The sequence below is a fragment of the Rissa tridactyla genome, chromosome 14 (genome assembly GCF_028500815.1).
Source record: "Rissa tridactyla isolate bRisTri1 chromosome 14, bRisTri1.patW.cur.20221130, whole genome shotgun sequence".
NCBI lineage: Eukaryota > Metazoa > Chordata > Aves > Charadriiformes > Laridae > Rissa > Rissa tridactyla.
Window position 1 is genome coordinate 1,576,632 of NC_071479.1, and position 27,768 is coordinate 1,604,399.

General features: G+C 54.5%; 2 protein-coding genes across 8 annotated transcripts in view; one reads left to right on the forward strand and one right to left on the reverse strand.

The window, feature by feature from the left end:
- The first annotated feature begins 178 nt into the window (after positions 1-178).
- Positions 179-9,412, forward strand: GTF3C5 (general transcription factor IIIC subunit 5). Of its 4 annotated transcripts, XR_008469273.1 has the most exons (12): positions 179-348; positions 824-1,046; positions 1,272-1,470; positions 2,540-2,735; positions 3,105-3,209; positions 3,752-3,866; positions 4,572-4,652; positions 5,220-5,317; positions 5,984-6,066; positions 6,255-6,397; positions 7,066-8,770; positions 9,327-9,412. XR_008469273.1 is itself a non-coding variant. In XM_054220532.1 (11 exons), exons 1-11 carry the CDS (start codon positions 199-201, stop codon positions 7,221-7,223), a joined length of 1,551 nt encoding a protein of 516 aa, XP_054076507.1. In that variant the 5' UTR covers positions 179-198; the 3' UTR covers positions 7,224-9,224. The 4 variants fall into 4 exon arrangements, 3 of the variants coding, with proteins under 3 accessions (XP_054076507.1, XP_054076508.1, XP_054076510.1); XM_054220532.1 differs by lacking the exon at positions 9,327-9,412 and having other exon boundaries at positions 7,066-9,224; XM_054220533.1 differs by lacking the exon at positions 9,327-9,412 and having other exon boundaries at positions 179-291; positions 7,066-9,224.
- A 697-nt stretch (positions 9,413-10,109) lies between these two features.
- Positions 10,110-27,768, reverse strand: part of RALGDS (ral guanine nucleotide dissociation stimulator) — a 62,486-nt gene continuing 44,827 nt past the window's right edge. For 2 of the 4 annotated variants that reach the window (XM_054220500.1, XM_054220497.1), the window contains exons 2-18: positions 18,369-18,479; positions 17,647-17,840; positions 17,184-17,258; positions 16,817-17,010; positions 16,289-16,410; positions 15,918-16,133; positions 15,674-15,777; positions 15,238-15,322; positions 14,474-14,551; positions 14,290-14,376; positions 13,752-13,784; positions 13,165-13,286; positions 12,902-12,997; positions 12,554-12,755; positions 11,966-12,325; positions 11,707-11,821; positions 10,110-11,541 (exon numbers count right to left, since the gene is read on the reverse strand). In XM_054220500.1, coding sequence (XP_054076475.1) covers positions 11,366-11,541; positions 11,707-11,821; positions 11,966-12,325; positions 12,554-12,755; positions 12,902-12,997; positions 13,165-13,286; positions 13,752-13,784; positions 14,290-14,376; positions 14,474-14,551; positions 15,238-15,322; positions 15,674-15,777; positions 15,918-16,133; positions 16,289-16,410; positions 16,817-17,010; positions 17,184-17,258; positions 17,647-17,840; positions 18,369-18,479 — 2,370 coding nt within the window. In that variant the 3' untranslated portion in view covers positions 10,110-11,365. The remainder of the gene's footprint in view (positions 11,542-11,706; positions 11,822-11,965; positions 12,326-12,553; positions 12,756-12,901; positions 12,998-13,164; positions 13,287-13,751; positions 13,785-14,289; positions 14,377-14,473; positions 14,552-15,237; positions 15,323-15,673; positions 15,778-15,917; positions 16,134-16,288; positions 16,411-16,816; positions 17,011-17,183; positions 17,259-17,646; positions 17,841-18,368; positions 18,480-27,768) is intronic. The other 2 variants (XM_054220499.1, XM_054220498.1) reach the window with 2 other exon arrangements.

Consider the following 27,768-nt stretch of genomic DNA (forward strand, 5'->3'; position numbering starts at 1 on the left):
CCGACCTGGCAGAGGAGCACGACGGCCCGCTGGCCTCCACCTCCACCTTCTCCTCCATCTCGACCCACCCGAGACCCCGCGCGGCCCGGCCTGGCCTGTCGCCGCCGCAGTAGGAACCTTTCTGCGGCGGAACCTTTGTGCCGCGGCCGGGACGGACCGTGCAGGGGCGCTACCGGGAGGGACCAGGGCGGGGGAGCGATGGCGGCAGGGAGGCGGTGGGGGGAGCGGGGCTCGGCCGTGCTGGAGCTGCCCCGCACGCCGCGGATGGTGTGCGTGGAGTACCCGGGGCTGGTGCGCGACGTCGGGGCCATGCTGCTGACCCTGGGAGGAGAGCAGGGGGTGTCGCGGGTGAGGGGGGCCCGAAGGGCTCAGGGGGGCCCGGGGGGCTGAGGGGGAGGCCGGGGGATGGAGGAGGGTTTCCAGGGCGAGGGGTTGGGGCCCTGAGGAGGGGGCTGGAGGCGGGGGTTGTCGGCGCCAGGGAGCCCCCCCTGCTGTGGGACCCCTCTGTCCGAGCCACAGGGGCCCAGCAGGCCCCACACAGGCCCCACGCGTGGGTTCGGGGTGACACAGCTCACCTGGGCCGCTGCCGTCCGTGGGCGATGGGGCGGGAGGTGTCGGCAGGATGGCAGCGGCTGTGTGTCCTCATGATGTGCTGCCCGTGTTGGCGGAGCGGGGGTTGATATCCCTGAGGCAGCGTGGGAGGAAACGGCTGATGCCCACCGCTGAGGGTGTGGGGCCGGTGGCCTGGTGCCAAAGGGAGTCCAGGGGAGACAGGCTGCGCGGGTGCAAAGCTAACAGGGACGGTGCCTACCTTTGCCGACAGATCTACGCGGACCCTGCCAAAAGGCTGGAGCTGTATTTCCGCCCCAAGGATCCTTACTGCCACCCGGTATGTGCCAATCGCTTCCCCACCTCCACCATGCTGCTCAAGGTGAAGAGGAGGACCAAGAAGAAGAAGCAGCTGGACACCGAAGAACAAATCCAGCCAGAAGTCCAGTTTGAAATGGAAATTCTTGGGACTGTCACCACCGTTTACAAATTCCAAGGTAGTACTTGGATTTGTGTCCACGTAGCTTAAAGACAGCTATGTCTGATGGGAAAGGGAAGTGTTTCCCTCTAAGAATTTAGGACTGGAAGGACAATCAAGTCTCCTTGCTGTATAAAGCGCTGCATAAAAGTATCGGACTCCTGCTCCTGAATGTTGAGTGTTGTAAGAGATGTTGTGGTATTCACAACCAACTTCACAATGTTTTAACCTTTGTTTCTCTCAGGAATGTCTGATTTCCAGTACCTGGCAATGCACTCTGGTCCCGATGGCAAGCAAACCTCCATGTATGACAAAGTCCTAATGCTCAAACCTGAGAAGGAAGAATTTTTCAATAGAGAATTACCTCTCTACATCCCGCCACCAATTTTCTCACGTCTGGACACTCCTGTTGACTATTTTTATCGGCCAGATATACAACACCGGTTAGTGCCTTTTCTCATAATGTAGTAAATAGTTGTGTTGGTTCTGGAATGGACAGGCAGTGAAACATTCTGCTGGTTTGATATACGCTTGTAAGAGACAAGTCTCCAAGTTAAGATTTCCTTTTTCATCGCTTGAAGATGCATCAAATCCATTCTGACTTCAGTGTTGTTACAGGATTTGTGCTCTTGAGGCATCACAGGAGCACTAACTACATCATTCATGTGTTTTACCTCTTTAAGCTGCCGCCCTGTTCTGTTCTATCCCTCTTGATTTGGCACAACAGAGGCGGGCACACTTGAGAAACTGCCTGGCAGCAGAAACCTCAGCAAAAGTCCACTTGAGGCCTTGCCAGGTGAGGGGACCTGGAGATGTGGTGAAGATGACTGCCTCCCCCAGCACACCATGTGCAGCGTGGGGTGCAGTGAGCCCGGCTCTCTGCCTGCTGCCAGTGGGCTGGAACGTGCAGGAGTCAATGCCATATGCTCCTGTGACCACGTTCATGGGACCTGTTCCCTCCTGGCCCACGGCTGGTTTTGCCGGAACAATCTGTGAGATCTCCCACAAGAAACATCTTTCATTTTCTCACTGTAGTCCTTCATCGGCACTTTACAAGAAAAAAAAATTAATCTAAACTGCATTTCCATCTTGGCTTGTCCCTGGACCCTACTGAGCTGCAGTAATTACAGTAGAGGAAATGCAGAGGGTGAAGCCTTTTGTGCTGCAAACGCATTTCATACAAACAGTAGCCGATTGCCTGAGGGTTTTCTGTCGGATAGTACAGGGGACCTCTGTCATTGTGCAACTGGATGTAGCTTTGCTGGGGTTTCTTCAAATTTAAATTTTCTTGCCTCAGTGATGTCACAGGAGTCTTTTACGGTACCAGGATGTGATTCCAAAATCCATAGGGAGGTGTGGCCAAAGATAAACCAACCCATTGCTCACATGGCTGAGTCCCTTCTCTTCCAAAATCTGGGGCACAAACTTCCATTTTCGCATGTTCCCGTGAAGGCCCCGAGTCCATGTGTGCCACAGGCAGAAAGCAAACCCGATCCTTTCCCCCTTTCTTAGGGAGGGATACAACAATCCCCAGGTGTCTGGTGAGAACCTGATTGGCCTCAGCAGGGCCCGTCGCCCGCACAACGCTATCTTTGTGAACTTTGATGATGAAGAAATCCCAACTAAACCCCTGGATGCTGCTGTACAGACCTGGAAGAAAGTGTGCACCAACCCTGTGGATAAAAAGGCGGAGGAAGAGCTGAGAAAGGTATGTGCCATAGTTCTGCCTTGAGCACTGTACTGTCACATGCTCTGCAGGAAAAAACTGCTCGCAGACATTTTCTCTGAGTTCCCTAGAAATTCTTGCTGACTGCAACTGAATGATAGAGCAAGTATCAGTAGACATCACCGAGACTGCTGTGTTAAGCTCGGTTATGCAAGTCAAGATTTGAATCTGCCTTTGCAGCCAACACAAGTTACATTCCTTTTTGTGCCACTAGTTCTTATGTTACCGTTCTGGTAGCTCATTCTGAGGGCAAAAGGCCCTGATACAAAAGAAAGTCTACTTGCAGAGCTGAACTGCCATTAGTGTAACCCACTTCCCACCATTTCCATGATTGTTTCTGTATTGTTTTAGCTCTTTGAAGTCCGTCCTGTCTGGTCTCGGAATGCAGTAAAAGCCAATATCAGCGTTCACCCAGACAAGCTGAAACTTCTGTTGCCGTATTTGGCCTATTACATGGTGAGTCTGTACATCTGCCCCTGTGCCTGTCTGGGGCTGCTCGGAGGCAGAGCAAGGGAGCGTCACCTGGGTGTTCCTGGTTCTTCGCAGTTTCTGAGGTCCCACCACTAAGTACCTGAGCTTCGCGTTATGTTGAAAGAAAGATGAAAAACTCTGCTTTTTAACAGAAGTTAAAACCATGGAGGATTCAGTAACTGTTCGCTCCGTTGGTTTGATTTGGTTTTGTACTTCAGTCAGACACTCAAATTGACTGTCCATCTGGGAATGATAGCAGAATTTTTCCAAACAAACACTTTATTAATGTGACCTTGCAAGTTAGTTTGTAAAAGCATGCAAATATTTGGGCTTTGATGCACTGATTGCCCAGGTTTCAGTTGTAAATACTGGTGTGGCAAGTGAGGAAGAAGCTGATAAAAAAACCAGTTTTGGGGCAATGAGGGGAAATACAAGAATTTTCTTAGAAACTGCAACACTGTACTGAAGAAACTTTGCAACACTGTACTGTTTTTTGTAACCATCTTCCCCCATGTGTGTTTATGCAGTTAACAGGTCCTTGGAGAAGCTTATGGGTTAGGTTTGGGTATGACCCCAGAAAACACCCTGAAGCAAAGATTTATCAAGTACTGGACTTCCGAATTCGCTGTGGAATGAAATATGGTAAAAGGGCCCAAACCACAGAAACGCTCCCTCTGCTTTCTGGTTAATCCTGGTAGTACTTTTCTTTTTACTTGTTTTTCAAACTCTTTTGCCATATTTCTGCTCTGTTGAAGATGACATCTTTTGAGTTCATTGCTTACAGTATTTCTTCCTTAAACTCCTTTAATATTTTATTTCACAGTATGCAATATGTCTTATCTCATGTGGCACATTCCAAACCCAGTGGACAGCTCGATGACTTTCCTCCTCCATGTGTTCAAAGCCGAAGTGGATGCAGATGACCATCTTCCCTCTCGCTCAGGGGAGGCACTGAGCAGTAGATTCTGATACTTATGTAGTAGCGTTCCCTCAAGGACCTTGTGCAGGATCTTGTGCAGGACGCTTGGTCTCAGACTTTGGGACAGAGGATTCCCCTGCTCTGATTTTGCAGAGGCTAAGGCGAGGGAAAGGACTTTCTGAGGTCATCTAATAAATCCGTGACAGAGCTGGCATCCAGTCATTAAGAGCAGATCACATCTCCCTCTTTGCAGGTTAAAGGGTTTGGTTGCTGTGACAGCTCTCCTCTCCCCACCTTGCTCAAGTCAGCATAGCCCAAAGACCACCCTGCCTCTCACACACCAGTCCAGCACCTCTGTTTCTGAGCCAGGGATATTGTGCAGGGTGCTTGCCCTCCGTTCATTGTTGGTTTTCTTTTTTCACCTCTAGGTTACGCCCCTAACGATATGCCTGTGAAGGCGAAACGCAGCACGTATAACTACAGTCTGCCCATCACTGTCAAGAAGCCAGGTATGCTGTGCCAGCAGAAGGGCTGTCTGGCTCTTCTGTTTCTTTGTTTACCCCAGCCTAGTAATAGGTAACGAAGGGTCTTCCTGTGTTCCAGCTGAGACAAAATTGGAGCTTAATTTCTCATTATAATATGGTGCTGCTGTTAAAGCCTGAAGAAGAATTTTCTGCTGGGAAATGTGGGAGTCCTGGATGCATGTCTGGCTGACCCACAGTATGTGTTAGCAGACAGAAGGGGGGTCTGCAAGCAGTGCTGTGGGAATTCAGCATTCACTTCTGTTTGGTGATGGTGCAGAGTAAGGGGAGAGCTGTTCCTTTTTCTTTGTCAAGGGAGAGTAGAAACGGTTAAAATTATGAACAAATGCACTGCGGAAAAAGCCGCCAAACTCACCACCTTTCCTGTGACTGTCCACTAATGTCTCTGAAGAATGAGCAACACATGCTCACCTGTTGGGTTGGTCTGTTTTTTGCTGACCAGTGAAGTGGTATTAACATGGAGAAGTGACAGTACAACACCACGGAGTGAAAGATGTCCCTAATAAGGACTCTTTTTTTGTGTGTGTCTTTCAGTAAGCCACACAGTCAGTGTACACGATCTGAAACAGGGGCTTGGTACGTCTGGTGCATCCGGTGCAAAAAAGCCTGCCTCCAGCAGGTATAAACTGAAGGTAAGAATTACTGTCTTTTACCAGAATCTTGAAATAGCTGAGTGAAAAAGGGGTGTTTCCTGTTTTGTCAGTCATTAAGGCGACAGTTGTGAATGAGTTGATGTCCTCAGGTGTACCTGGGAAGCTGCTAGTTGTACATGTCACTACAGAACTTCACCTGCTGTGCACTGAATGTATTCTCACGTGCTGCAAGATGGGATTGGTACTCTCAGCACTCATCTTATATGTTATGAGCATTTTGTTTCAATTGATAAAATTGGAATTTTACTGGCAGTGAAGTGCAAAAAATCACCATGTGTTTATCAGGCCATCCTGAAAAATCCAGCAGGGCAAAATAAATATATAAACAGGAGTCTTTTGTTCTTCCCTTTTTGCTAGAATGAAACCTGTGATCCACTGTTACACGGTAACAGGCTGCAGACAGAGCCACAGTTTGACGAGAGGAAGCGTGTCCTCTGCACAACTGCTGTTGTGACTGACTGTAGTGAAATTTTGCTGCATTCAGCTTTATCTTTTGCCATATGCAGACTTATGCCTTGGAACTGATTTGTGTTGGAATTGCCTTGTTCTTGAATCAGCCCATCGGAAGTACTTCTCAGTTAAGCCAGAGTTGTCCTGTTACACCACAAAATGCACGTTAATCCTTTCCTTCTTTCCTCCTCTTAGGAATCCATCTACGTTTTCCGAGAAGGAGCCTTACCCCCTTATCGGCAGATGTTCTACCAGCTCTGTGACTTGAATGTGGAAAGGTATTGCACGCTGTCATCTGAGTTTTCTGTTAGAGCTATAACATTTCTCATAGGACAATTACATGAATAACCAAATATGCTATTCCAACTCAGTAAAGTAAAATGGAAGTAAGCCATAGTCTGTCTCATTTGAAGCCTGCATCTGAATGTAGAAGGCTAGCGTTTCCTTCCCTTTTGCTCCTTTTTAGCCTTCAGAAAATCATACATCGGAATGATGGCACAGAGTCAGAATGCACAGAGCGGGATGGGTGGTGCCTTCCAAAGACTAGTGATGACCTGCGAGATAGCATGTCTCTGATGATAAAGCAGATAATCAGATCCACAAGACCCGGTAAGGATGCCTCTAAATCGCAAAGTGTATTGCTACCTTCCTGATGGTGTTGAGACGACATGGGCTGAATAAGGATGTTGCAGTCAGCACTGGGGCAGTAGCATTCCTGTATTTGCCTCCTCCTTTGTGCTACATCTGGTGTTCTTTGTGCTGTAGCTCATTGCAGTGCGTGAGCTGAGGCTGTTGTCCTGCAGCATGAGCGTGGGTTGAGATTAGTAATGGCTGGGAGTAAAGGTTTTCTCTTTCATCTTTCCAGTATCACAGCCTTCAGGTTTTAAATGTCTTTGCATAGTGATAATTAAGATCTTATTCTTACTGCTGTATCTGTTGGTGGCATTTTACTTTTTACTGATGTTATTAATTGTCCAAGAAGTGAGGAAATAATTTTTGCACGATGCTGGGCCAAAGCGGTATCCCAGTGAATTAGGGGAGAATCAGCTAGGAGAGGAGGCACAGCACTGCAGATCCGCTGCTGTTCTGCAGGTGTTCTGGGAGTATGAAAACAGATTGCTTTAGGCTTGTTCACATTCTATTAAGATGTGCAACATCAGCTGTGGCCCTCTGGCGTCTGCCTTCCTCTCACGTGTTTTATGAACTCTACTGCAAATGCCCACAGGTTTCACTGAGAGAGGCATCACAGTGTGTTTCTTTCATTCTTCCCAATTAAGCTCTTTTTTCAAACACAACAAACAGTGAAGATGGCAAAGAGCAGCTGGCATATGAGTCTGGAGAGGATGAGGATGATGAAGAGGAGGAGGAAGAGGAATTCAAGCCTTCTGATGGGAGTGAAAATGAAATGGAGACAGAAATTCTGGACTATGTGTGAACTCAGTGAGCAGTCTGGCTGCTGTTGGAACAGAATCGTCTCTGCTCTTGTTCCTTAAGTGCTGAGGATTCAGCCACCACGCCTGGGATGTAGGAAAGCAGAACTTGCACTAAGATGCCGATGACCTGTCTGCACTGGCTGTGGTGCCTGCTGAGGGGTGTCATTCCAAATGTTAGGGAGCCAGTGTCTACGCTTTCATAATTGCTGGCTAATAAGCCCTCAGGCAAGCTCAACAAACTCCCAAGAAAGATCCCTGAATCCAAACCAGCTGGTAATACACCAGAAAAGAGAAGAAGTTGCATTCCTGGATCTCTCCCTGTGTGGGAAGTTCACCTTGGCCGGGTTGGTGGCCGTGTGGAAAACAGAAAAGGTGCCTACAGAGTGCTGGGGCAGCAGTCTAGTGCCACTGGAGGCCCTAAGGCGGGTGCTGCCCTTTTGCTCATCTAAGGGGAATGAAATACTGTGCCATGATGTCAGCATCGAGCCTTGCTCGTGATCTCAGAAATAAAGCCAGCAGGAAAAAATGTTTTCTGTCAGAGAATAATTCCTTCTGCAGGATGTAGTGTAGATTGTCCTCACTAGCTGCTGCACTTCTCAATTCCATTTTGACTTCCCCAGTAGTTAGCAAGGACAGAAGGAAGCAGGCAATGGGGCAAGGCTTCAGGCCCACAGAGGTTGGCCACTCATTAGTCTGCCATTGCTGTCTGGATTGTTACCACCCCATCACAGAGATTAAGGATCTGCTGGCATTTTCTAAACCTTGTGTATTCCCCAGTGTGTTACGAGTGCAAGGTTTCTCGTTAATGGCTGATAATATGCTCTAACGCATGGTTCAGTCTGATTTCAGCCTCCTGCTCTTGTGAGACGCTTCTCAAGGCTTCAGCATTTTTTAACGTTTGCTGGAGTTTTGTTAGACTGAGATATTTCCTTGGGTTTGGCCTCCAGCCCACAAAGGCAACATCTGCAGGGCTGTCATACGGTAACACATCCCGTGCTCCTGGATACGTGCGTACATACACAGAAGCTGCAGTTGTGGACTGGCTCCTGAGGTGTGCAGTCACCATGGCTCGCTGGGAGATCCTGCGCATTGCCTTGTACCTCAGGGTACCACGGGCTGCAACCGTAAGTACAAAGCCATTTCTTACGGCCTCAAGTCTTCATGAGGGAGGCTGGGCATCCATGGGTCTGTCTGGGGACGCCTCCCCCCAGGGTAAGGTGTAGGTCCTGGCAATGTGGGAATCCAGAGGCATGAGGGGCTCTGCCACAGACTTACCCTTCTCAGTGAAATGCAACAATCAACTAATAAAAAAGGAGAGATGCAGTGGACAGTGGTATGTATGCGCTCAGCTATTAGCAGGCACCAAGAATAAACACTCTTAGAAATGTTACGAAAAACACCTGAAGCAAAGTTTTCTATTAACAGGAGGCCCAAGGCCAAAGCAGCCAGAAATCACTTGTGCCAGAGTTCATTTACTTCCCAACTGTTTTCAAAATTCCTCTGTCTGGGAAGACTGCAATAACTTGGATGTTTAATTCGGCCTGAGCAGGTAACGGCATTACCAGCCCTGCCTGTACAAAGCACCCCTTTCATTTCCAATAGCCCAGGCTTTAAACTAATCTACGTAGCCAAAGGCACAGAGAAATTCTGGATAGTGCAGCTGCATCTTTAATAGCCACACTCAGAATCGCCACACCATCTGAGTAATCTCCACTAATGTCTGTGCAATTATAACATAGAAAATAAACACGCTGGCCGTGTGAGAAAACGAGCCCTTGAGCACCAAAGCAATGATGCCTCAAACCAAGGCAGACTGCCATATCCACACCATAAGGAACAGCCGTTGCATTTGCTCTTAAAACCATTGCTTATACCAAAAGTAGTAAAACCAGTAAATTGGATGTCACATTTATGCAACTGGAAAATGTGACAGTCCCAATAACTCGCAGGTTCAAATGAACAGGGTTCATTTGAAAATCAGGTACTGGTCCCTCAAAACAAAAAGCCTCTATCTTAATTCAAGCACAAAACAAAGCTCAACTCCGCAGTTTACGTAAGGTACGAAATGCCACCTCCTGCAGTGAGGTCCACTCCTCTTTCTCCAGGAACGTGCCGGCATTTTGGGGAAGGAGGACAGGACAACCCCTGCCTTGGGGCAGACACATTTGAGCATCAGTATTTTATTGCAAAGACTAATTACATTGCTGTGTACAAGTCACACCAGGCAGTGTGCTCCTTCATTGAAGTGGTACAAAATACATATGGTACAGCCAGTCCCTGGGTGACGCTGGGCTGCTGGGGACACTGGTGGGAGGGGAACGGGGGGGAAACAGCGTGGCCCCGGGGTGGGCAGGAGCTGGCAGGCACGAAGCAGAGGGAGGACCCTGGGGTGCTGATGCCCGAGGGCAGGAGCCAGGCTCCAGGCAGGGTGGGAGGCAGGAGGCTGCCCCTGCGTCAGGGAGCCAGGGGCTCCCATCATGTGCAGCGATGGGCGACGCCACCTGAGGGGACACGGGGCTGGGAGAGCTCAGTGCCAGCCACGCTCGCACCCAAGCAGCCTCTCCCCGCCCAGAGCCCGCAGCCCAGCTCCTGCCACCAGCCCCCCGAGTGTGGCCGTGCAGCATTGCTGCATCCCCCAGGCCCCTCTTCTGGAGCCGGGGAAGGTGTTGCACCCGCCCGGCAGCGCCGACAGACGGGAAAGAGAAAAGATGTGCTGGGAGGAAGCGCTTAAAAAAAAAAAAGAGATGGAGCCAGGAGCAAAAAAAAGTTCCCCCTTCGGTTAGTGTTTCCTACAATGATTAAAACAAGCATCTCTGCCCCTGCTCGAGCGACTTAGTGGTAGAGAAAGAAGGGAGGGGGGGGCCGGCGGGTCTGCGCCCCACGAGCACGGCAGAGCAACGCTGCTGCTGCCACATCCCTCCCAGGAGGCTTAAATAGCAGGGTGGGGAGAGGAGAGGGACTGGGCTGCAGGGTCGGGGGAGGCTGGATTAGTAAAATGTACAAGTTCGTCTCTTCTATTTACAACCAATAAATATTGCCAAAAAAAAAAAAAAAAGAAAAAATCAGTAAACTTTTGTTTTATACAAAAAAAGTCTCATTGCTGCTTCTCCCATGGTCAGTGTTTGAAAAAGTCCGGTTAAAGCCCAAGGTGAGTGGCACTTTCTGCAGGTCAGGCGGTGGCAGCCAGGGCCCCCGGAGCACCCCAAGCTCTCCAGCTCCTCGCCCGCCTGCGCAGACCCAAGGTCTCTATTTACACAAGTTCAGACAGAAATTCGCTCTCCTCCTCCTCGTTAGGCTGGCAGCGCTGGGGGCACAGTGCAAAGCTTCCCCCACCGGCAGAAGAGACACTGGCGTTTGATCTTTGGTGCAAGTTTGAACGCGGGCCGTCGAAGCCCAGCTGGAGGACACGCTGGATCGGGGAGAGGAGCGAGACCACGCAGGCTTCCAGTTGTCAAGAGCATGAGGCCCCCGCTCCATCGCAGCGCGGACACAGCCCTCCTCCACAGGGCTCCGAGGGCAGAGCGGGGCTGCATCCCTTCCAGCTCGCCTCCCAGCCTGCGGCGTCCGCGGCTCCTCCCACGGGAAGGACAGGCAGAGATGCGCGGCGGTGGCGATGCCCGTTATCCCGGGGAGGAAGGACGTGGCGGTAAAACAACGCCAGGAAAGCGGGGAAGAAGAGCACCCCGCCACGTGGGAGGCTTTGCAGCCCCGGGGTGATGGCTCGTGCTCTGCTCCTTGCAAACGGCCCCTCTGCGAGTCACCGCTCCCCGGCTCGCTCGGACACAAGGCACCTACGGCAGAGGCGGGCTCCAGCTCTGGGCTGGCCGGCGGCTGGACTAGTGTCGCACCGTGGAAAGTAAAAAAAAAAAAAGAGAAAAATAAAACGGAGATATCCCCCCTCGCTGCCTTCCTGTGTAGAAAAAAAGACCTGATTGAAACGGGAGCTTGTGCAGAGAGAGGCGGAGGCCGACACCAGCTGCCAAAGCGCCCCAGCTCTCGGTGCGGGAGGGAGGTGCACGGCCGTCCCCCGCGGGCGAGGGTCGCTCCTCTCGCCGTGCCAGGCGGCACAAGGACCGGCCGCAGCCGAGCTCGGAGCAGCCTGCCCCCAAGGCCCCGTCGGTGATGGGTGGCAGTGGGGCTGAGGCTAGAAGATGCCTTTGGCGATCTTCAGGCCTTTCTGCTTCATCCTGGGCAGGGTGGAGCTGGAGCCGTGCTTGATCTTCACCCCCTTGGAGAAGCCCCGCTTCTTCAGCACGAAGTCGTAGTTGGCGGCAGAGTTCATGGCGTAGAAGACGTTGGCGTTGTCGGGGATCTTCAGCTCTGGAAATAACCAAGGAAGGGGGTGAGTCAGGCACCCTTTCCCTGAAAGACCCCTCTGCTGTCACCTCCCAGCCCAGCTCTGACCCGCTGCTGCCCAGACTGCAGGGCTGCATGGCCGGCTGCGGACAGAGCCCCCAGGAAAGCCCCCTGCTCCCCAGCACACACCTCTCTCCTCTGAGATGATCTGAACGAGCTCATAGTCCTCAGGCCGGTCCCCGTCCAAGTTGTGTTTGGCCATGGCCTTGCGAATAACGACTGGGGTCTTATCCTGGCTCGTCACCTGTGAACGCAGAGTGTTATTAGCCCAGGGGGTACGAAACACTGCAAAGCCTCCCACCACCGTCGCCTCCCACAATGGGCCACGCCTGCATCCCAGCAGGGCAAGCCGCCCCTCCACCCATCACCGTGGGTGCCCCGTACTGACCAGGATGCTCTTGTACATGTTGCCGTTGTCCACAGCCAGGCTGACGCGGATGATGCAGCAGTCGTCGACCTGCTGGTTGTAGAGGGGCAGCGAGAGGGATGAGTAGCTGGAGATGCCGGAGACGGAGCGCTTGTGGGTGCGTGAGGCAGTCACCGGTGTGGAGGAGACGGAAGAGGACGAGGCACTGCTGGAGCCTGAGCCGATGCCCGATGTGTCCAGGGAGGAGAGGGAGGTGGATTCCCAGAACTGGAGGGCAGGGAGGAGAGGGGATGCGGAGGACACAGTGGTTTTAGCTTCTCCATCGGCCACAGACGGGGCGTACCAGCGCTGGGGGAGGGAGGCCAGAGGAATCTCACTGACCTGTGACAATGGGGGACCGACACGACTACAGCCGCCGGAGGCACGAGAGCCCTGCCACGCTGCCGGAGCAGCAAAGGGCAGGGGCCTCCTTAGCCCTGGCGGGTGAGAAACAGCTCCCGGGACCCCCACCCACTCCCCCCAGCCCCAGTGCCAGGGCAGAGGTGGGCAATCCCTGTGTGATGGCCGCACCTGCCTCCGGAGGCCCGGACCCCACGAGCTGCCCCGTACCTTCTTCTCCTGGCAGTCGGGAGACTCGGGGATGAAGCTGATGTTGATCTCCTCCACGTCGGAGCTGCTGGAGCCAGCAGAGGTGACACTCACGGAGTCGGTGGCGTCCCCGCTGCACAGGTACTGCCCGCATTTGAGCTGGTCGAAGGATTTCGAGTGGGAGCTGCCGCTGGCGCAGGGCTCGGTGCTCGGCGGCTGCCGGCTGCCAGGAGAGACGCGGGGCAGGTGAGAATCGCGCAGAGCGAGGACAGCGGCCACCCACGCCTCGTCCCCTGCAATCCTCAGCCGCAGTTGCCCCACGCTGGCCCCCACCTCCACCCCGCACCCACCAGGGACGAGCAGACTCACTCGCTCCACCGTTTGATGATGCCCGTGTTTTTCTTCGCCTTCAATGTGTTGCTGGCTGACTCCGACAGCGGCTCGATCTCACACGACAGCCCATAGCTGGGAGGGGAGAGATGAGGGTTTGAGCTCTCTGTGCTGCCGCGGTGAGCACCGTGCCGGCAGGGCAGGGAGCGGAGCTCGGGGCAGCTGCTCAGCAGCTGGAGATGAGCGGTGGGAGCTCCCGATGCACCAGCGGCAGCACGGCCCCGGACCCCGCTCACACTCACCTCTCGGCCTCGCTGAGCCGCTCCAGGCTGTGGAACCAGTCCACAAACTGGTCCTCCTGCGTGAAGCTGTAGTTGTTGCAGGCCGACTGAAGCAGCTTGATCTGGGCGATGACTTCAAACTCCTACAGTGAACAGAAGCCATGAGACCAGATCTGTTTGCCAGCCCCAGCCTCCTCCATGAACTGCCCAGCCCCATACACAGAGACAGATATGAAGTCATGCCAGGGAGGTTTCGGATGGATATTAGGAAAAATTTCTTCACCAAAAGGGTTATCAAACATTGGAACAGGCTGCCCAGGGAAGCAGTTGGGTCACCATCCCTGGAGGGATTTAAAACACAGGTAGACGTGGTGCTTAGCGACATGGTTTAGTGGTGGTTTTGGCAGTATTAGGTTAATGGTTGGACTCAACGATCCCTTCCAACCTAGACGATTCTATGATGGACCAGAATCCTCCCCAAAAATGAAGAACATGACAGCAAAAAAAGGAGAAGGATCAACCCCGAAGCAACTGGCACAGCCTGGGCTTGCACCAAGTCACCGTCCTCCCTCCACCCCGCTGTGCTGCTGCCAGGGCAGAGCTCTCACCTTCCTTCTCTTCTCAAAGTTGATCAGCCCTCCCTGGAAAACAAGGAGCCGAATGTCAGCGTGCAGCAGGCAGAAAAATATTGCTCCCATGCCTCCCTGCCCCCCCGCTTGCTGCCACTGCAGCGCGGGTGTCCCGGCCAAGGGGCAGAGCCAGAGCACCCCATTTCCACGGGCTGACAGAGGTGGGTGCGCAGGGTGCAGTGTCGGATACAGGGTGTGCAGGGTGCAGTGTCGGATACAGGGTGCAGTGTCGGATACAGGGTGTGCAGGGTGCAGTGTTGGATACAGGGTGCAGTGTCGGATACAGGGTGTGCAGGGTGCAGTGTCGGATACAGGGTGCAGTGTTGATACAGCGTGCAGTGTCGGATACAGCGTGCGCAGGGTGCAGTGTCGGATACAGGGTGCAGTGTCGGATACAGCATGCGCAGGGTGCAGTGTCCAATGTAGGACGCGTGGGGGACCAGCCCTCCACTTGTCAGCCCGGGGCGGCTGTGCGGAGGAAGGAGAGGAAAGGGAGGGCAGAGATGGAGGTACATACGTCCAGAAAATCCTTCATAGCGGTGTCGAGCATCACCAGGTCCGTGAGGAAGGTGCCAAGGTAGGGAATGGTGCCCTGCATCACGCCCTGTGGGGACAGCAAGGGACAGCGGGGTCAGCAGAGCGCCGGGACCAGCCCGGGCAGCCGCCGGGAGGGGGCATGGGGGCGGCTGTGCCAGACTCACCATCTCTCGCTGCTGCTGCTGCCGTTTCTGAGCCCTCTTTGGGTTGATCTCCAAGGTGGCAAATTTGGATGTGCCCTCCTGGATGGTGGGGAGAGGCGCGGATCAGCGCGGGTGGGAAACTGCACTAATAGAGGAGCTAAAATTCACCCCTGTTTTTATCGGTACAACTTTCCTTGTAGAGGGAAAGAGGGATGAGGGGAAGAGGAGGAAATCACAGCTGAGCTGTAGCCCACAGGGAGGAGAGGCTTAGTGAATAGGAACTGCTGCTCCCATTTCCAGCTCTGTATAAATGGCTCCTCAATGGGATGTTTTGTTCCCTTTTGCATTTTGTGTCCTCTCAGCCCTCAAACGGGAGCTAGGCTGGGAAGCCACGGAGAGGTTCCACTGGGAGGAAGGACGTTTTTCCTGCAGCCTTTCACGAACCCTAAAACCCCACCTGAAATCAAGAGGACTTTGCACTGAGCTGTTAAAATGCAGCTGCCTCTGGGGAGATGCCGTCACCTGGTGCACTGGATCCTATCCCCCTGCTTATCTCTGCTTGCTGAATTGCTCTGCAAGCTTCAGGCAATGACGACATCTGGGCGGAGAAGCAGAAAGCCCAGCCTGATGCGAAATCCCTGCCTGCTCCCCAAACTCAGCAGGCCCTGCCTGCACCCACACCAGCAACCCCGGCGGCGCTGCCAGGGCTGGGGCAGAAACTGCTGCCAGCATCAGCCCGAGCTCCCTACCGGGGACAGGGCGACCCGGGTGCCGCTTCCCCATACCTTAATGAGAAGCTCCCGGCTCAGCGAGTGGTTGTTCTCGTCGGAGAAGATCTCGGAGAGCTCGTGGAAAGTGCGGAAACTCTCCCTGCTCAGGGAGAAACACGGGGATAAGTCAGCAATGGTGCCACCCTGGGGTCTCCTCCTTGGGCTCTCTTCTGCTCACCCAAAGGACCCCCGCCATGCTCACAGCTCCAGCAGGGCCTTGCTTTTGGGGTCTATTCTAGGGTGTTTCGCACGGAAAGGAGGAGATCATGGTGCTTCTATTTCCTCACCCTCCTTAGGTCCCTGACCCCTTATGTTGGTCCCTGGGTTTTGGGCACACTCCAAGAGGCAACGGTGGAGCCAAGATGATCCCATCTACACGTTCAAGGGCCACACCACAACCTCCCCCTTGAAACTTCCCCATGGCTACAGAAGCCCAGCAGGCGCTGCTTACCGTAGGACCTCGTCCCAGGTCTTCTTCAGCCGGTGAACGGCGTTGCACTGCAGAGCTGAGAGGATAGCTCGGAGGGAGGAGAAGTTCTTCAGGATGCGGCACTCCTGGGGGGAGACAAGGGGAAGACAAGACTCAGCATTGAAAAAAGCCCAAGGATCTGCTGGGATTCACACAACACAAACCCTCGGCCCTTGGGTGGGATGAGGATGGGGTGGGAGGGGAGCAGGATGGTGGGCTGTCCTACCCGAGCCACTTCGATCCACCGCTCCACCACTTTAGCCCTCTGCTGCGGCTTCAGGGACCGGTCTCCGAGACACGTGGCGATGACACAGTTGGCCACACTATTGAACTGCGAGACTGTGGCACGGATGGTGGGCGCCAGGTGCTCTTTGCCTTTCTTGTCTCGCTGGGACCAGATGCAGCCCAGGCAGTGGTAAGGCACCACTTTCTTAAACAGCTCCTGGAAGATAAAGGGATGGAGATGGGTCTCTTTGGGGCCCTGGGAAGGGAACGGGCCAGGAGGAAAAGGTGGAAGGGAAGAGACAGCCTGTGCCCAGAGCGGTAGGTAGCAGACGGGCAGAGCACCATCGACCCGGCTGTCGAATGAATACTCACAGCATCCATCAGCGTGAACTGTTCTGCCACCATCTCTGGGGAGAAGGAGAGGAAATCCGGCTTCCCGTCCCCAACCCCGTTCTCCTCCACCAGCTGGAAGGTGCAGCCGCCGTGGTCCACAGCTATGAGAGACGGCGCAAAGCTGAGCCCCGCATCGCTGCCGCCAGCCGGGGCCCACCCTGACCCACGCCAGCCCCCTGCCGACACCACATCCCACCTCCCAGGCTCTTAATTCCCATCTGGCTTCACGCCTCGAGAAACGAGGCTCAGATAAAAGGACGGTCATTTTAAACCTGGGCACAAGTGTCTGCAGAGGATTAAAGGCAGATTAGCTAATCCATTTAGAGATCCCACTTCTGGTGCAGTTGGATTAGCTTCCCAGTATACCTCCATGTAAACGCGGGCAGGGTTTATGAGGGTCGGCCCCACGGTGAGACCCAAGGTTTTGGAGACCCTCGATGCCAACCAGTTGCACTCCCTCCCCCTGCAGCCCCAAATGACCCCCCATAAGCAGGGAAAGGACCCCACCTTCCGCCTCCGACTCGCTCTGCTCTTGCTGCTGGAACTGGGCCAGTAGGATGCGGGCTCGGCGCTCCAGGTCCGAGCCGGGGATGTTGTGGCGCACGTAGGAGATGAGCTGCTTGAGGCAAGCGAAGTCCGGGGGCTTGCGGAAGTCCTCTGAGTACTGGTCCAGCCAGGCGCCCAGGATGGAGGAGATGGTGCTGTGGGAAGGGGGGAAACTCAGGCAAGCCTGCAGGAGAATCGGGTGCCAGGAGAAACCCGCGTGCACCCGGAGCCCCAGGCATCAGAAGCACCCCTGGGACAGCACATGCCTTTGTACGAGAACCAAAGAGCTACCACCAGAGCCACCCATCTTGTTCAGCCACAGACTTACTTCTTCAGCTCCATCCTCTCGTCCACAGCGTGCCTGGCATGGTCCCCATTTGCCTGCACGTGGAGTTTGCCGTACCTGGTGGGGCACAAAGAGGAGGCAGTGAGCATCCTGGACTCAGCTGTGTCTCAGAGCTCCCTCCACATCACCCTCCGCTCTACCAGGGGGTCAGGATGAACGTCTCCTGTACTGTCCTGCTCCCCTGGTCTGCCACGGCCCCTGTGTTAGGGGAAGAGGGAAGCAGCCAGCACTGGCCACCTTGCAGCGGGGCACCAACTGGAAGCGCTCCAGCTCACTGGGAAGTTGTGTCCTCCCTGCCCTACCCCAAAACCTTCATGCTGATGGGGTCGGAGAAGCCCACCAGCCCTCCAAGGCATGGCAGCAGAAGATGCTGGGACTCTCCTGGTCAAAGGGGCTCAGACAGCGGCCACCCCCAGCTGCATTTCGGGGCTCAGGGCAGCCTCACCTGTTAAGCAGCAGGTCCAGCACTTGCTTGGTGGTGGCGAAGGCCCGGTAAGTGCACAGGAAGATGGTGACGTAGGTGGAGTCATTGCCCTTGAAGGCTGAGACCAGGTACTCCACCAGCTTCTCCAAGGTCCCAGCTTTTATCGTCCGCACCTTACACGTCTCATAGAGGTTTAAGGCCGACTCGTTCTCAAACTGCTGGGACAAGAGCAGAAGTCAGTGGGCTGGATGAAGACAGGCACGTTCAAGCGCAATGCAGTCCCACCAGCTTTGCAAGCTGCTTTTGGGTCTAGGCTGGGACCACAGAGACCCCCTACAGTGCCTGGGCCTGGGGAAGGGGAAGCTGGGTCTCCTCTGACACCAAATACCAGTAACGCAGCTGAGAAGACTTGAGCATTTGGGAAATCCCAGGAAAGGTCTCAAGGTTGCCAAAAATCTAGATGTAAATCAGGGTTACCCTATTTTGCAAAATGGGGCTTCAGCTCATTTCCCCCATGCCCTTTCCCATGGGGCAGAGGCCAGCAGGTGCTCCCAAATAAATACATGATTCCCAGATAAGGCGTGGAGGGACCCCCCAGGACAGGAGCGTACGGGGCAGTGAGAAGAGGGCAGTACATGGGCTGGGATCGACCCTGCCAAGCCCTGGCATCAGGTCACCACACCTCTGGCAGGGTGTATCTGAGAACGCCCCGTGGCGGCAGGCTGGTGGAGTGCCCAGCTTACCCCCAGCCACCGCTGCCCTTTGTTGGCCGTGTGATGGAGCTGCACTTTCCGGAGCGATATGCTGTAGATCACACCATCCTCCAGCTCTTCTCCGATCTCCTGTGTGGAGCTCTGCATGGGAGGACAAGATACACCATGAGATAAGGAGGGTGAAGTGTGGCAGAGGTGCTCTTGCGGCTCATACGAGGCATCTCAGCAAGCCAAAGGCAACAGCTGGCAGGCAGCGAGAGTCTCCCTTGCCTGCTCAGAAATGCAAACCAGGCGACACCAGTCCTCCCGGCCAGATTAACCCAGGGCCCACCTGAGCCTGCACACAGGCAGAGCCAAGGCTTCGGGAAGCCGCTCTCAGTCTGCTCCGTGTCCCCTGCCTCTGCGTCTCAGCCCTTCTGCAAACCGCCGCAGCGCCAGGCGCCGAGCAGAGCGGGGACCCCTTGCCAGGCAGCGAGGGGGCGGGTGGCACCCCCACACCCAGCCCCGGCTGCTTCCCCCTCCCCAAGCCTTTGCCTTTCCCGTAAGGTGACATTGCCGCCCGGTCTGACCATAATCTCGGTAATCTGCCCCTGCGGGAACTGAGCACCTCAGTGCACCTTCGGTAATAAATACTAACCATGAAACCGAGCCGCCCATGAGCTTTGGCCACGCGCACAAGGCAGAAATCCAAGGGAGGAGCTCAACACTGGGGGGAAACCTCAGGGAGCGGCACTGGGGTGGGCTCGGGCACAGCCGGGACAGGACCCTGCACCCTTGGGGACAGGCACCTCCGGGTCACAGCCCGAGCTACGAGGCTCACGTTTCTGCTCTAGGGAGATGGAGACAATCTAAAATTTGGTGAGGAAAGAGGGGATGCTTCTTGGGGCAGGCTTCTTGCCTGCCCCAGCTCCGCGTGCCAGCGTGGGGCTTGGTGGCTGCTCCAGCCCCACAAGGATAATTCGGTTCTCTCCGCCTCCCTCCTCCTCCTCCTCTCTCACCACGCTCTGCTGAGTCAGCGCCTCTCTTAAGAGGATTTATTCAGATCCTTTTAAACACCGCGGGGATCTCCCCCACCCTCCATCCCCCACGCCAAATGGTGGGACGCAGTGGAACATGCGGCAAAACCCACTGCTCAGCAGATGGGGAAAATGCCCGAAAGCAGTAAGCCGGTTAGCGGGGGGAGGTGATGATGCACTGGGGCGCAGGGGCTCGGGGACAAGTCCCCCGCGTAACACGCTGCTCGCCAGGGGCCAGAGCCAGCCCGCAGCTCTACCTGCAACCTGCCTCTCAGGAGCACAAAACCCCCGAGCAACGGCACCAACGTAGGGCTTGCCGGGGAAGAAGCTGCCATGGGGTGACGCAGGATGGAGCCCCAGGAGCGCCGCTGCTCCCTGCAAAAAATCCTCCTCCCAAACTGCTCCCCACGAACATGGGAATGGCCGTACCCAGGGCCCCGGCTTCAGACAACGCTGCACATCTCGAGAGACACTGAGCAGACAACGCTGAACATGACCCTGAGCTGATGTGCACCTAACACACTCTTTAACCATCCTTTATCGTCACCATCACAGCAGCGGTCACCGGGCTGTTATCACACCCTGCTCAAGTCAAGTGATATGAGCAAGGAATTAAGGCAGGGAACCGCAGCCAGCTCAAAGAGTGAGGGGAAAGCTTTAAAAAGCCTCTCATTCATGGCTGTAATGAATGAGGACAGAGAATGCCCCTGGGCAGGGTTACTGGACTTCTTCCTCGCTCTCTGCTGAACCTGCTCCTCTCACTTCGTGCCAGACTACTGAGAGGTTTGGTTTGCTGAAGCTCGAGGGGGTGTGAAGCTCCTAACTCCAGCTGTGCTGTGAACATCGGAAGTCCTTCCCGGGCTGCGCCGCCTTCCGGACCAACCCTGACAGCACCCGTGCAGGGTGGTGGACAGACAGACATCCTTCTGGATGTCTGCATCAGCCCCCTCTTGTTCTTTGCCCTGGGATAAATTATAGCATTTTTGTTCATAGATTTATGTTCAAGTATAGACAGATCTGAACTTCAAAAATGGAAAAGGCACCCAGCAGCACGGCACGCCCTGTGCCTTCATAGACACCGTGACATGAAAATACATCTCCCTCCTGCCTGGATAAGCCCCCCGGCCTGACGATGCTGGCTGCTGGGGCTAGCTTCTGAGAGATCTGAGGCTAGTTTCCCCCAGCTCAGCTGGCCCAGGCGCAGAGGGGCTGGCAGCCCTGAGCCCCCATGGTTGGCACCACCCGGCCCAAACACCAACAGTGGCACGAACAAACCTCTGAGCCCACCCTGCTCCCCACTCCTCTGCAGCCCCACGTCACGTCCACGCTGGGAGCCCCCCCAGAGCGGCCGCCCATGGCCGCAGGGAAGACGAAGCCATTTAAACACACGAGCGAGGGGAAGGTGAGCTTGGTGTGCAGCTAAAGGCACCAGGAGCCGAGAGAGCTGGGCTTCTCCCCCATCACCTCTCAATCTCTCCATCAAAATTCATAGGAACGAGGTGCTCCTGAGACAGGTGAGTCACCCCCGACCCCACAAGCAGAGACACCTCAGCTGGGAATCGAGGGCCTGGCACGGCCTCAGGAGAGCTGCCGGCACTGGCAACGCCTCGCGTCCGTCTGGATCAGCCACCTACAGTGATGGTACCTAACTTGAGCCCAAGTCAGTCAAGTTGTCTTTCTTCCAGCTAGAGGTGCCGTTTCCAACAAAAAGAAAGAAAAGCTGTGGGAACTCTTCCCAGTTTCTCCTGAGAGACCCCCAGACGCTGGTGCCCACAGCTATGTGCTGCCCTCCAGAAGTGACAGCAGTAGATGCCTCTTGAGCGCGCGAGCCCAAGGGGCGGTGATAGAGAAGGGGGATCACTACCAACAGTGCTTCACATCAGCCCTCCCGTGCTCTCTCCCAGGCTTTACTGCCCAACCTGCCGAGCAGCCCTACCCTGCGGATCTTCCCGTTAGGCTGACCTTGGGCTGGAGGAAAGCTCTGGGTCCAGCGGGACCAGACCCCCGTGCAGCCTAACTCAGAAAAGAGATTTAGCTGGGCAGTTGTAAACCCCAGGCACAAATACCAGGAAAAATCTGATGTTGGGGGAGATGCAATTAAATTAATAAAGAAATCAAATCATACGGGAGGACAAAATGTCCCAGGATCAACCCATGAATCATTGGCAGCTGCTGTGCAACTACAGTGGAAAGTATTGCCGTAACCGTGCAGGGGTTTTCACTCTGTATTTCGTGTCACGTGCAGCGGATACACCCAATTTTGATGTGCGTAGACGCAAATTTTGTTTCCTTCCCATATTCAAAACTGTCAGATTCATTCATTTTTTGTCTTGCTGACTTGTGCGATATCCCCCAAAGTTCCCCCTTTGCAAACCACACACGAAGTACGCGGCTTCCCAGCAGTCTTCAGCCAGGCTCATGCCAAGAGCCAGGCGAGCTGCTACACTGGTACATTTTAAAATTTGGCTATTTATATTCTGCGTGAGCTTCCTCTTTCCTACCGCTGCTTCTCCAAGACGCTGATTGTGCATTCCGCACATGTTGGTTAAAAACCAACGAAGCAAAAAGCAGCAGCAGCAGGACGGAGCCAGTGAAGTCCCACTCCAACACCTGCCCCAAACGCACGTTTCTGCCTTCGCAGACGAGGAGACACGGGGTGGGAGCAGGGCGGGGAGAGACACAGAACCTCGGCCTGTGACTTACGTACGTGCTGGCCACCAAGGACCCTGCGATCCTAAGTCTGGCACGCACACAAGGGTTTCCAGCAAGTCAACCAAAGACGAATGTCTTCAAAATAGTCTCTAAAGAGCTCTGACAGACAAGTGTGGGTAAATATTACCACTACAGCTCCCGTTGCCTGCCCTACACATCTGCTAGAGTTTTCTGCCCCTCACAACAGAAGGGAAAGCGAGTCGGGCCTCAGCCAGCACCACCACAGCCCAGCACCCGCGTGCAAACCCTCCTCCATCAGTGGTTCAACCTGAATAACTGAGCACCGCGCCACGGCAGAGATACAGCTGAACGTCCCTTCTGCTTGCTGCATCGCGGTGGTAGGAGAGATGCGTCCAGCAGCCCCCGACAGCGCTCTAAATGGCTGCAACAAGATCCAGTAAAGCTTTTCTGTGAAAGCACTAACTTTGAGCACGTCGACGGTTACGGCATTTACACCTTCCACCAAACTCATACAGAACAGACTCCGCACCCCGGAAAGTGAGATCCAACGCATTCCAAGATGGGCAGCACAAAAGGGATGACATAGAAAATGAACATTTGACCATGATTTCTCCAGCTCAGTGTGCAATCCTGCTCCTCTCCATACAGCAGGAAAAGGCCTCTCGATGGAGGGGCACAAGGAGAAACCACATGTTTAACTTAGGGGTATGAGACGCCCAATTCTGCAGAGTCGGAGGCTTTTGCAAAAGCAGCCGTAAGTGAACTCTGCGGGAGTTCATCCCCTGAAATATGAAACTGGAGGTCTGCACCAGATGGCTCGCCTGGTTTTAGAGAGGGCCTCTTCCAAGTGCAGATAGCCCCGGGCTGCGTGAGCGAGCTCCCCACGGAGAGTTCAAAGCATTGGTGACTACACCGGGGAGGAATTCCTGCTCCGTGCAATAAACTCCTCTACTCTCTGGTGAATGTTCTAGTACACGGCGTGGTGCCGAACCCCACGTCTTCACATGGAGGTTTAATAACGAGCTCTAAGACGTAGCCAAGGTTTGCGAGCCTGGAGGAAGGGCTGCGGTGCGAGGGACCCTCGCAGGAGCCAGGCAGAGAGCAGCAGGGAATCGGCCTTCGTCTCTTCTCGCCGGCTGAAGGGAGGGGAAAACGCGAAAGCCAAGCAGCAAAGCAAAATATTGGCTAGGGATCTGCATTTTAGAAAGTGTTTGAGATCAGTCACAAAGGTGGTTTTAGTAAGACAGGAGCAAAGTACGGGATTAAGCGTGAGCATGACAGCATCCCTGCACGTTACACACAGACAATTATCCAACAATTACCAGGACTTACGCGCTCTGGTCCCACGTGCCCTGGGTTAGCACATTGGCCTCCAAAGACACAAAATAATGAACTGTGATTGGAAAAAGGTATTAATTTCAGCACACGTGGAAGAGGCAAAACTGCTTAAAGTGCTTTTACTGATGCTCCCTGGACAACAGCTGGTTTAAAGATCAAGATGTTCGTGTTGCTCTGTTCCCTTTCGGCTGGGCTACACAAAACGCCTGTTCTACAGACAGGTACAACACGGCACCCACAGCATCTCTGCACTGTGATTTCAAGGGCTGTTGCTACCAGCCATGAGAGAGAAGCAGACGCTAACCCTGCCCATGGGAAGCTGGGAACCGGCGTCACTTGGGAATTAACACCCTCGCTGGCTAATGAGACAAGAAAAGGCAGAGCGGAGCCTCAGGGACATCACCAGGAGTTTCGCATTGAAGCTCCGTGTTTGCACAAGTTTGAAAGGACTTGATGGAAGCTGGTAAAGCCAGAAACAGAAAGTGGGGTTTGGTCTTTGCAATCCCCAGTCCCTTCTCAGAACAACCCCTTCCCACCGGTAACGGGAAACGGGCCTTTCCAGAAACGAAAGGAACCGGCTCCACCAAGGACCACGTCCTCCACAGTTGACACAAACCCCGAATTAACTTTCGTTTCACTCCTGGGAGAAAATCCCGAACCCATGCAACGAACTGCAGCCGCTTTGGGGCCTCTTATGTCAACCGAAGCGTTGGGCTTTATGTAAAAGGAAACAGGAAAAAAGCCACCCCCATCTAGTGAAAGGAAAACAACTGCAGTTCCGTGAAGCAAAGATAAAGACCACAAAAGCAGAAGTACCGTCTGTCCTACGCATCCAAAATAAGTGCACGCAGCACAACACCCTTCCTCACGGGGACTTCCAGGCAAAAAGCCCCACAGTGGATGCTCCCTCACGGCTCCGCTGGTTGCGATCGTCCCGTCTGCTCCGCACACTCTTCGGCAGTTTCCTTCCCCCGGCTGCGCTCAGGAAGGTGACAGAGACTACCCAAGGCCAGTGAGGAAGCTGCCGAATACCCGCTGTGTTCAGGGGAATGAAAGGTGCCCCGTGCTGGCGCCCGCCTACCCCGGTGACCCACGGCACGTGCTTTGGACTAGCAGCCCCATGGAGGGCAGGAGCACTCTTGCTCCCCAACACCATCCCAGCAATGGCCGTGTTGGCACTGGGGTATGATGGTTCTCTCCAGCCAATGCTGGCCTCAGGCAAGTTGACGTCCCGCTGTCTCCATTCCCACCGAGCCGCGTTCCTGTTGCTGCCCACAGAGCTCGAGTCCCCCGCGGCAGCTCGGCTGCCCCCTGCCCTGGGCACTGCTCCCTGCGCAGGGCTGTTCGGCAGATGGACGTGGTTCCTTTGGCTTTTCAGCACTCTCCGCCTTCCTTCCTGCCTGCCCAGAGCCGCCTCAAACCAGGACCGATTCCAACAGCCCATTAAAACACAGCGACAAAGGGGGGAAACAGGAAAAGAACAGAAAAAGGGCCAGAAGCTAAACTTAAACCCGCTATGAAAAGGGGGTGTTTTTGCCAGGACACCAAGACAGCGGCGACAGCTGAGAGCCTGTTCTCGCCCCATCAGCTGCTGGGCTCTGCACCCGCGCTTTCCTGACACCCTGAGCTCCGCTTTTGCTCTGCTTCAGGTGTTTCAGCCATGGAAAGCTGCACCCAGCGCCCGCGGGGAACAGCCCCGGGGCCGTGCATCACCCAACGGGACGGGGCAGAGGGAGGGGACACGTCACCCCTCTTGTGGGGAATTTTACACCTCCCCCCTCGGGGCCTGGGGCTGCCCGAGGTTGGCAGCAGGTCTGATCCTGGGTCCGTAACCCAGAGGGGTTAGAGACAATATTAAAAGGCAGCCTCCTCCACCCTCGCAGCTTAGGAATAAGAGAAAGCAGCGGCTGGCGGATCGGTTACAAAGGCATCTTGTGACTCGCACGCAGTGAGTCAGTGGCTGGAGCGAGGATTAGGAGCTCAGCGCTCGGGTCCAGAAAAGAGACAGAGCAGATACACAGGATTCCTCCCCCGTTTGCTTTTGTTTTGCTTTTAAAGAAAACTAAGAGCCTTCTCACACATGGAGACTTTTTTGCTCTTTTTATGGTCTGGAAACCAAGAGTCGAAGATCTGCAAAGTCGCTCCGTGTCCACTCCACGCCTCCCGGCCCCCAAGGGGCAGGATCAGGCCCCCTGACGCAGGGGCTGATGCTGGCGCTGGGGGATCGGCCTTGCTGCAGAGACTCCCCAGGGAAAAACAAACTTAATCTGCAACTGACAGTGCCACAGATGCCAGAGATGACTGTTTAACTCCAAACCCTGTGTTTCCTACACCCGGGAGTAGAAAAGACCACCAGCACCTCTAGACATTCGCATCCTATGTGAGAACACCACCAGCACAGGACTTCCCTCGTGTTTCCTAGCAGGGGATGTGCTGGGATGGGCTCCCTTCGCAGGCTGCTGAAGGTTAGAAGAAAACTGAGTGCAGCAGGTTTTGCTTCCTCTCTAAGTTGATGGAAAAAAGATCCCGCCGACACAGCAGTTCTAGCTCTTGCTCCACAGTCCTTAGCTTTGTGTTCGTGAGCGCTTCGGCGTGCGTTTCGGCAGCATCCATGCTCAGCGCCAACGCCTACACAGCGTCAGGCTTGCCTACGAGGGACGCAGCTGGCCTTCGCTTACAGAGCAATTGCTCCGCTACAAACTCGCCTAGAGCCCGGAGTGTAATTACTGGAAGTGAAACCATAACGACATGACTGGTGAAAACTGGCGTATAAAAAATTAATACATATTGCTTTGTAAGGTTAAATAAAGATAGAGCGGTTCATAGTAAGTCATTTCAGCTCAGAACAAAGGTCTGTATTTTACCAAGATGGAACAGAAAAATCTGCAAAAAGCATAATGGAAACAAGTTCAAAAGTGGATTGTGTGTGTGTGTACAGTACCACCCGTAAGTCACATGCAACACGACGGCTCTACAGTGCCCTGTTCAAATGCAAAGAAAAGCAGGTGCGTGTCCCAAAGGGGGACGGTTCAAGCCCTCCTGATCTAGTGTTACCCTATTGATTCCACTGCTGAATCTGGGCCCTTTTACCCCAGGCGTGTTACTTCTGTGGCACGAAATACTGCTGTATGTATCTGGAAAGGGATGGCGATGAGGTTGGCGTTCAGAGCTGACGTACCTTGAAACCAAGTGGTATGCTCGCTCCTGAAACGCCAGCTATGTCTTTACACGTGCTAACCAGAACACACAGGCTTGGCCGTTGTTGCAACTCCAGGGCAGTGCTTGTCCCTCGCACGTATCAGCACCTGCAAGCTAGTGAGTTCATCTACCCCAAAAGTCCAGTCTTCACATTCTCAGAGACGCAAAGCCTTGAATAAATCTTCTCCTGCTCTCAGCTCGTAGCCCACGTGCCAGTCCAGCCAGCCAAAAAATTAATTGTAAGAAGTATCTGTCGCTCTAAACCCACCTTCTTTTGTCAAACCTCCCCCGTAGCACGTACCTGACCCACATGTACGAAGCTCACACCTGGGCACACACCTGCGGCACCAGCAAGGCCTGTGGGATATGCAGAAACAGCAGCACAACAACCACGGCTCCAGCAAATGCCAGGCGTAAAACATCAGCCCAAAACATCAGGAGGCGGCTTTCAGCTCCTTGTGCTGGGCTGAACCATCCCGCCAGCCCCACGCCAGCATTCCCAGGGAGCTTCACCACACACCATTCCCGAGCAGGCTGGATAAGCTGTAAACGACTGCCTAGGCACTAACTCACCTGCTGTAGCTTACAGAGGGAAGAGAAAGCAGAGCCCTGTCTTTCTGCCGTTTTGACGGTGCACAGATTGGGATGGACACCCTGGAGGCTGCCCAAAAGCCACGGCCCTGTCTGGCTGCAGTCTGGCTTACGGTAACTGTGCCGTCACCCTGCGTTTCAATTTGAACAAGGTTAATTTCGATTTAGCTCAGACACATCCTCTAGATAAGCTGAACCAAAATAAGCCCTCGAGAAATAAATGTGTCCACCCATGTGTTTACACTGCCTTACGTCAACTCGCATTCCCTCTGTTTAAAGCTGGTGCGATGGAAGCGTGGGCAAAGCCGACAAGCCCAGACCTCTCGGGTCCCCCTCCCGAAAATCCCGTCTCCCCAGTCTCTGCAGAGGAGGATGCCGGGGGGGCTCCGGATGCCCCCAGCCCAGCCTGACCCCGGGGGCAGAGGCTCGGGCTCTCTCCCAGCCCGGTTCAATGGCACCACTGTGCTCCGGGGCCGGAGAGGGGCTCGTGGTGCCGGTGGCAGAGGCACAGCCTCGCCGGATGGCTCGCTCTTTGTGTGCGTGTCTGCATCAGGGTGACCCAGTAAACAGCTGAAGCAGAGAAAATGCAGGAACAATCCAGCGCGGGGAGGCAG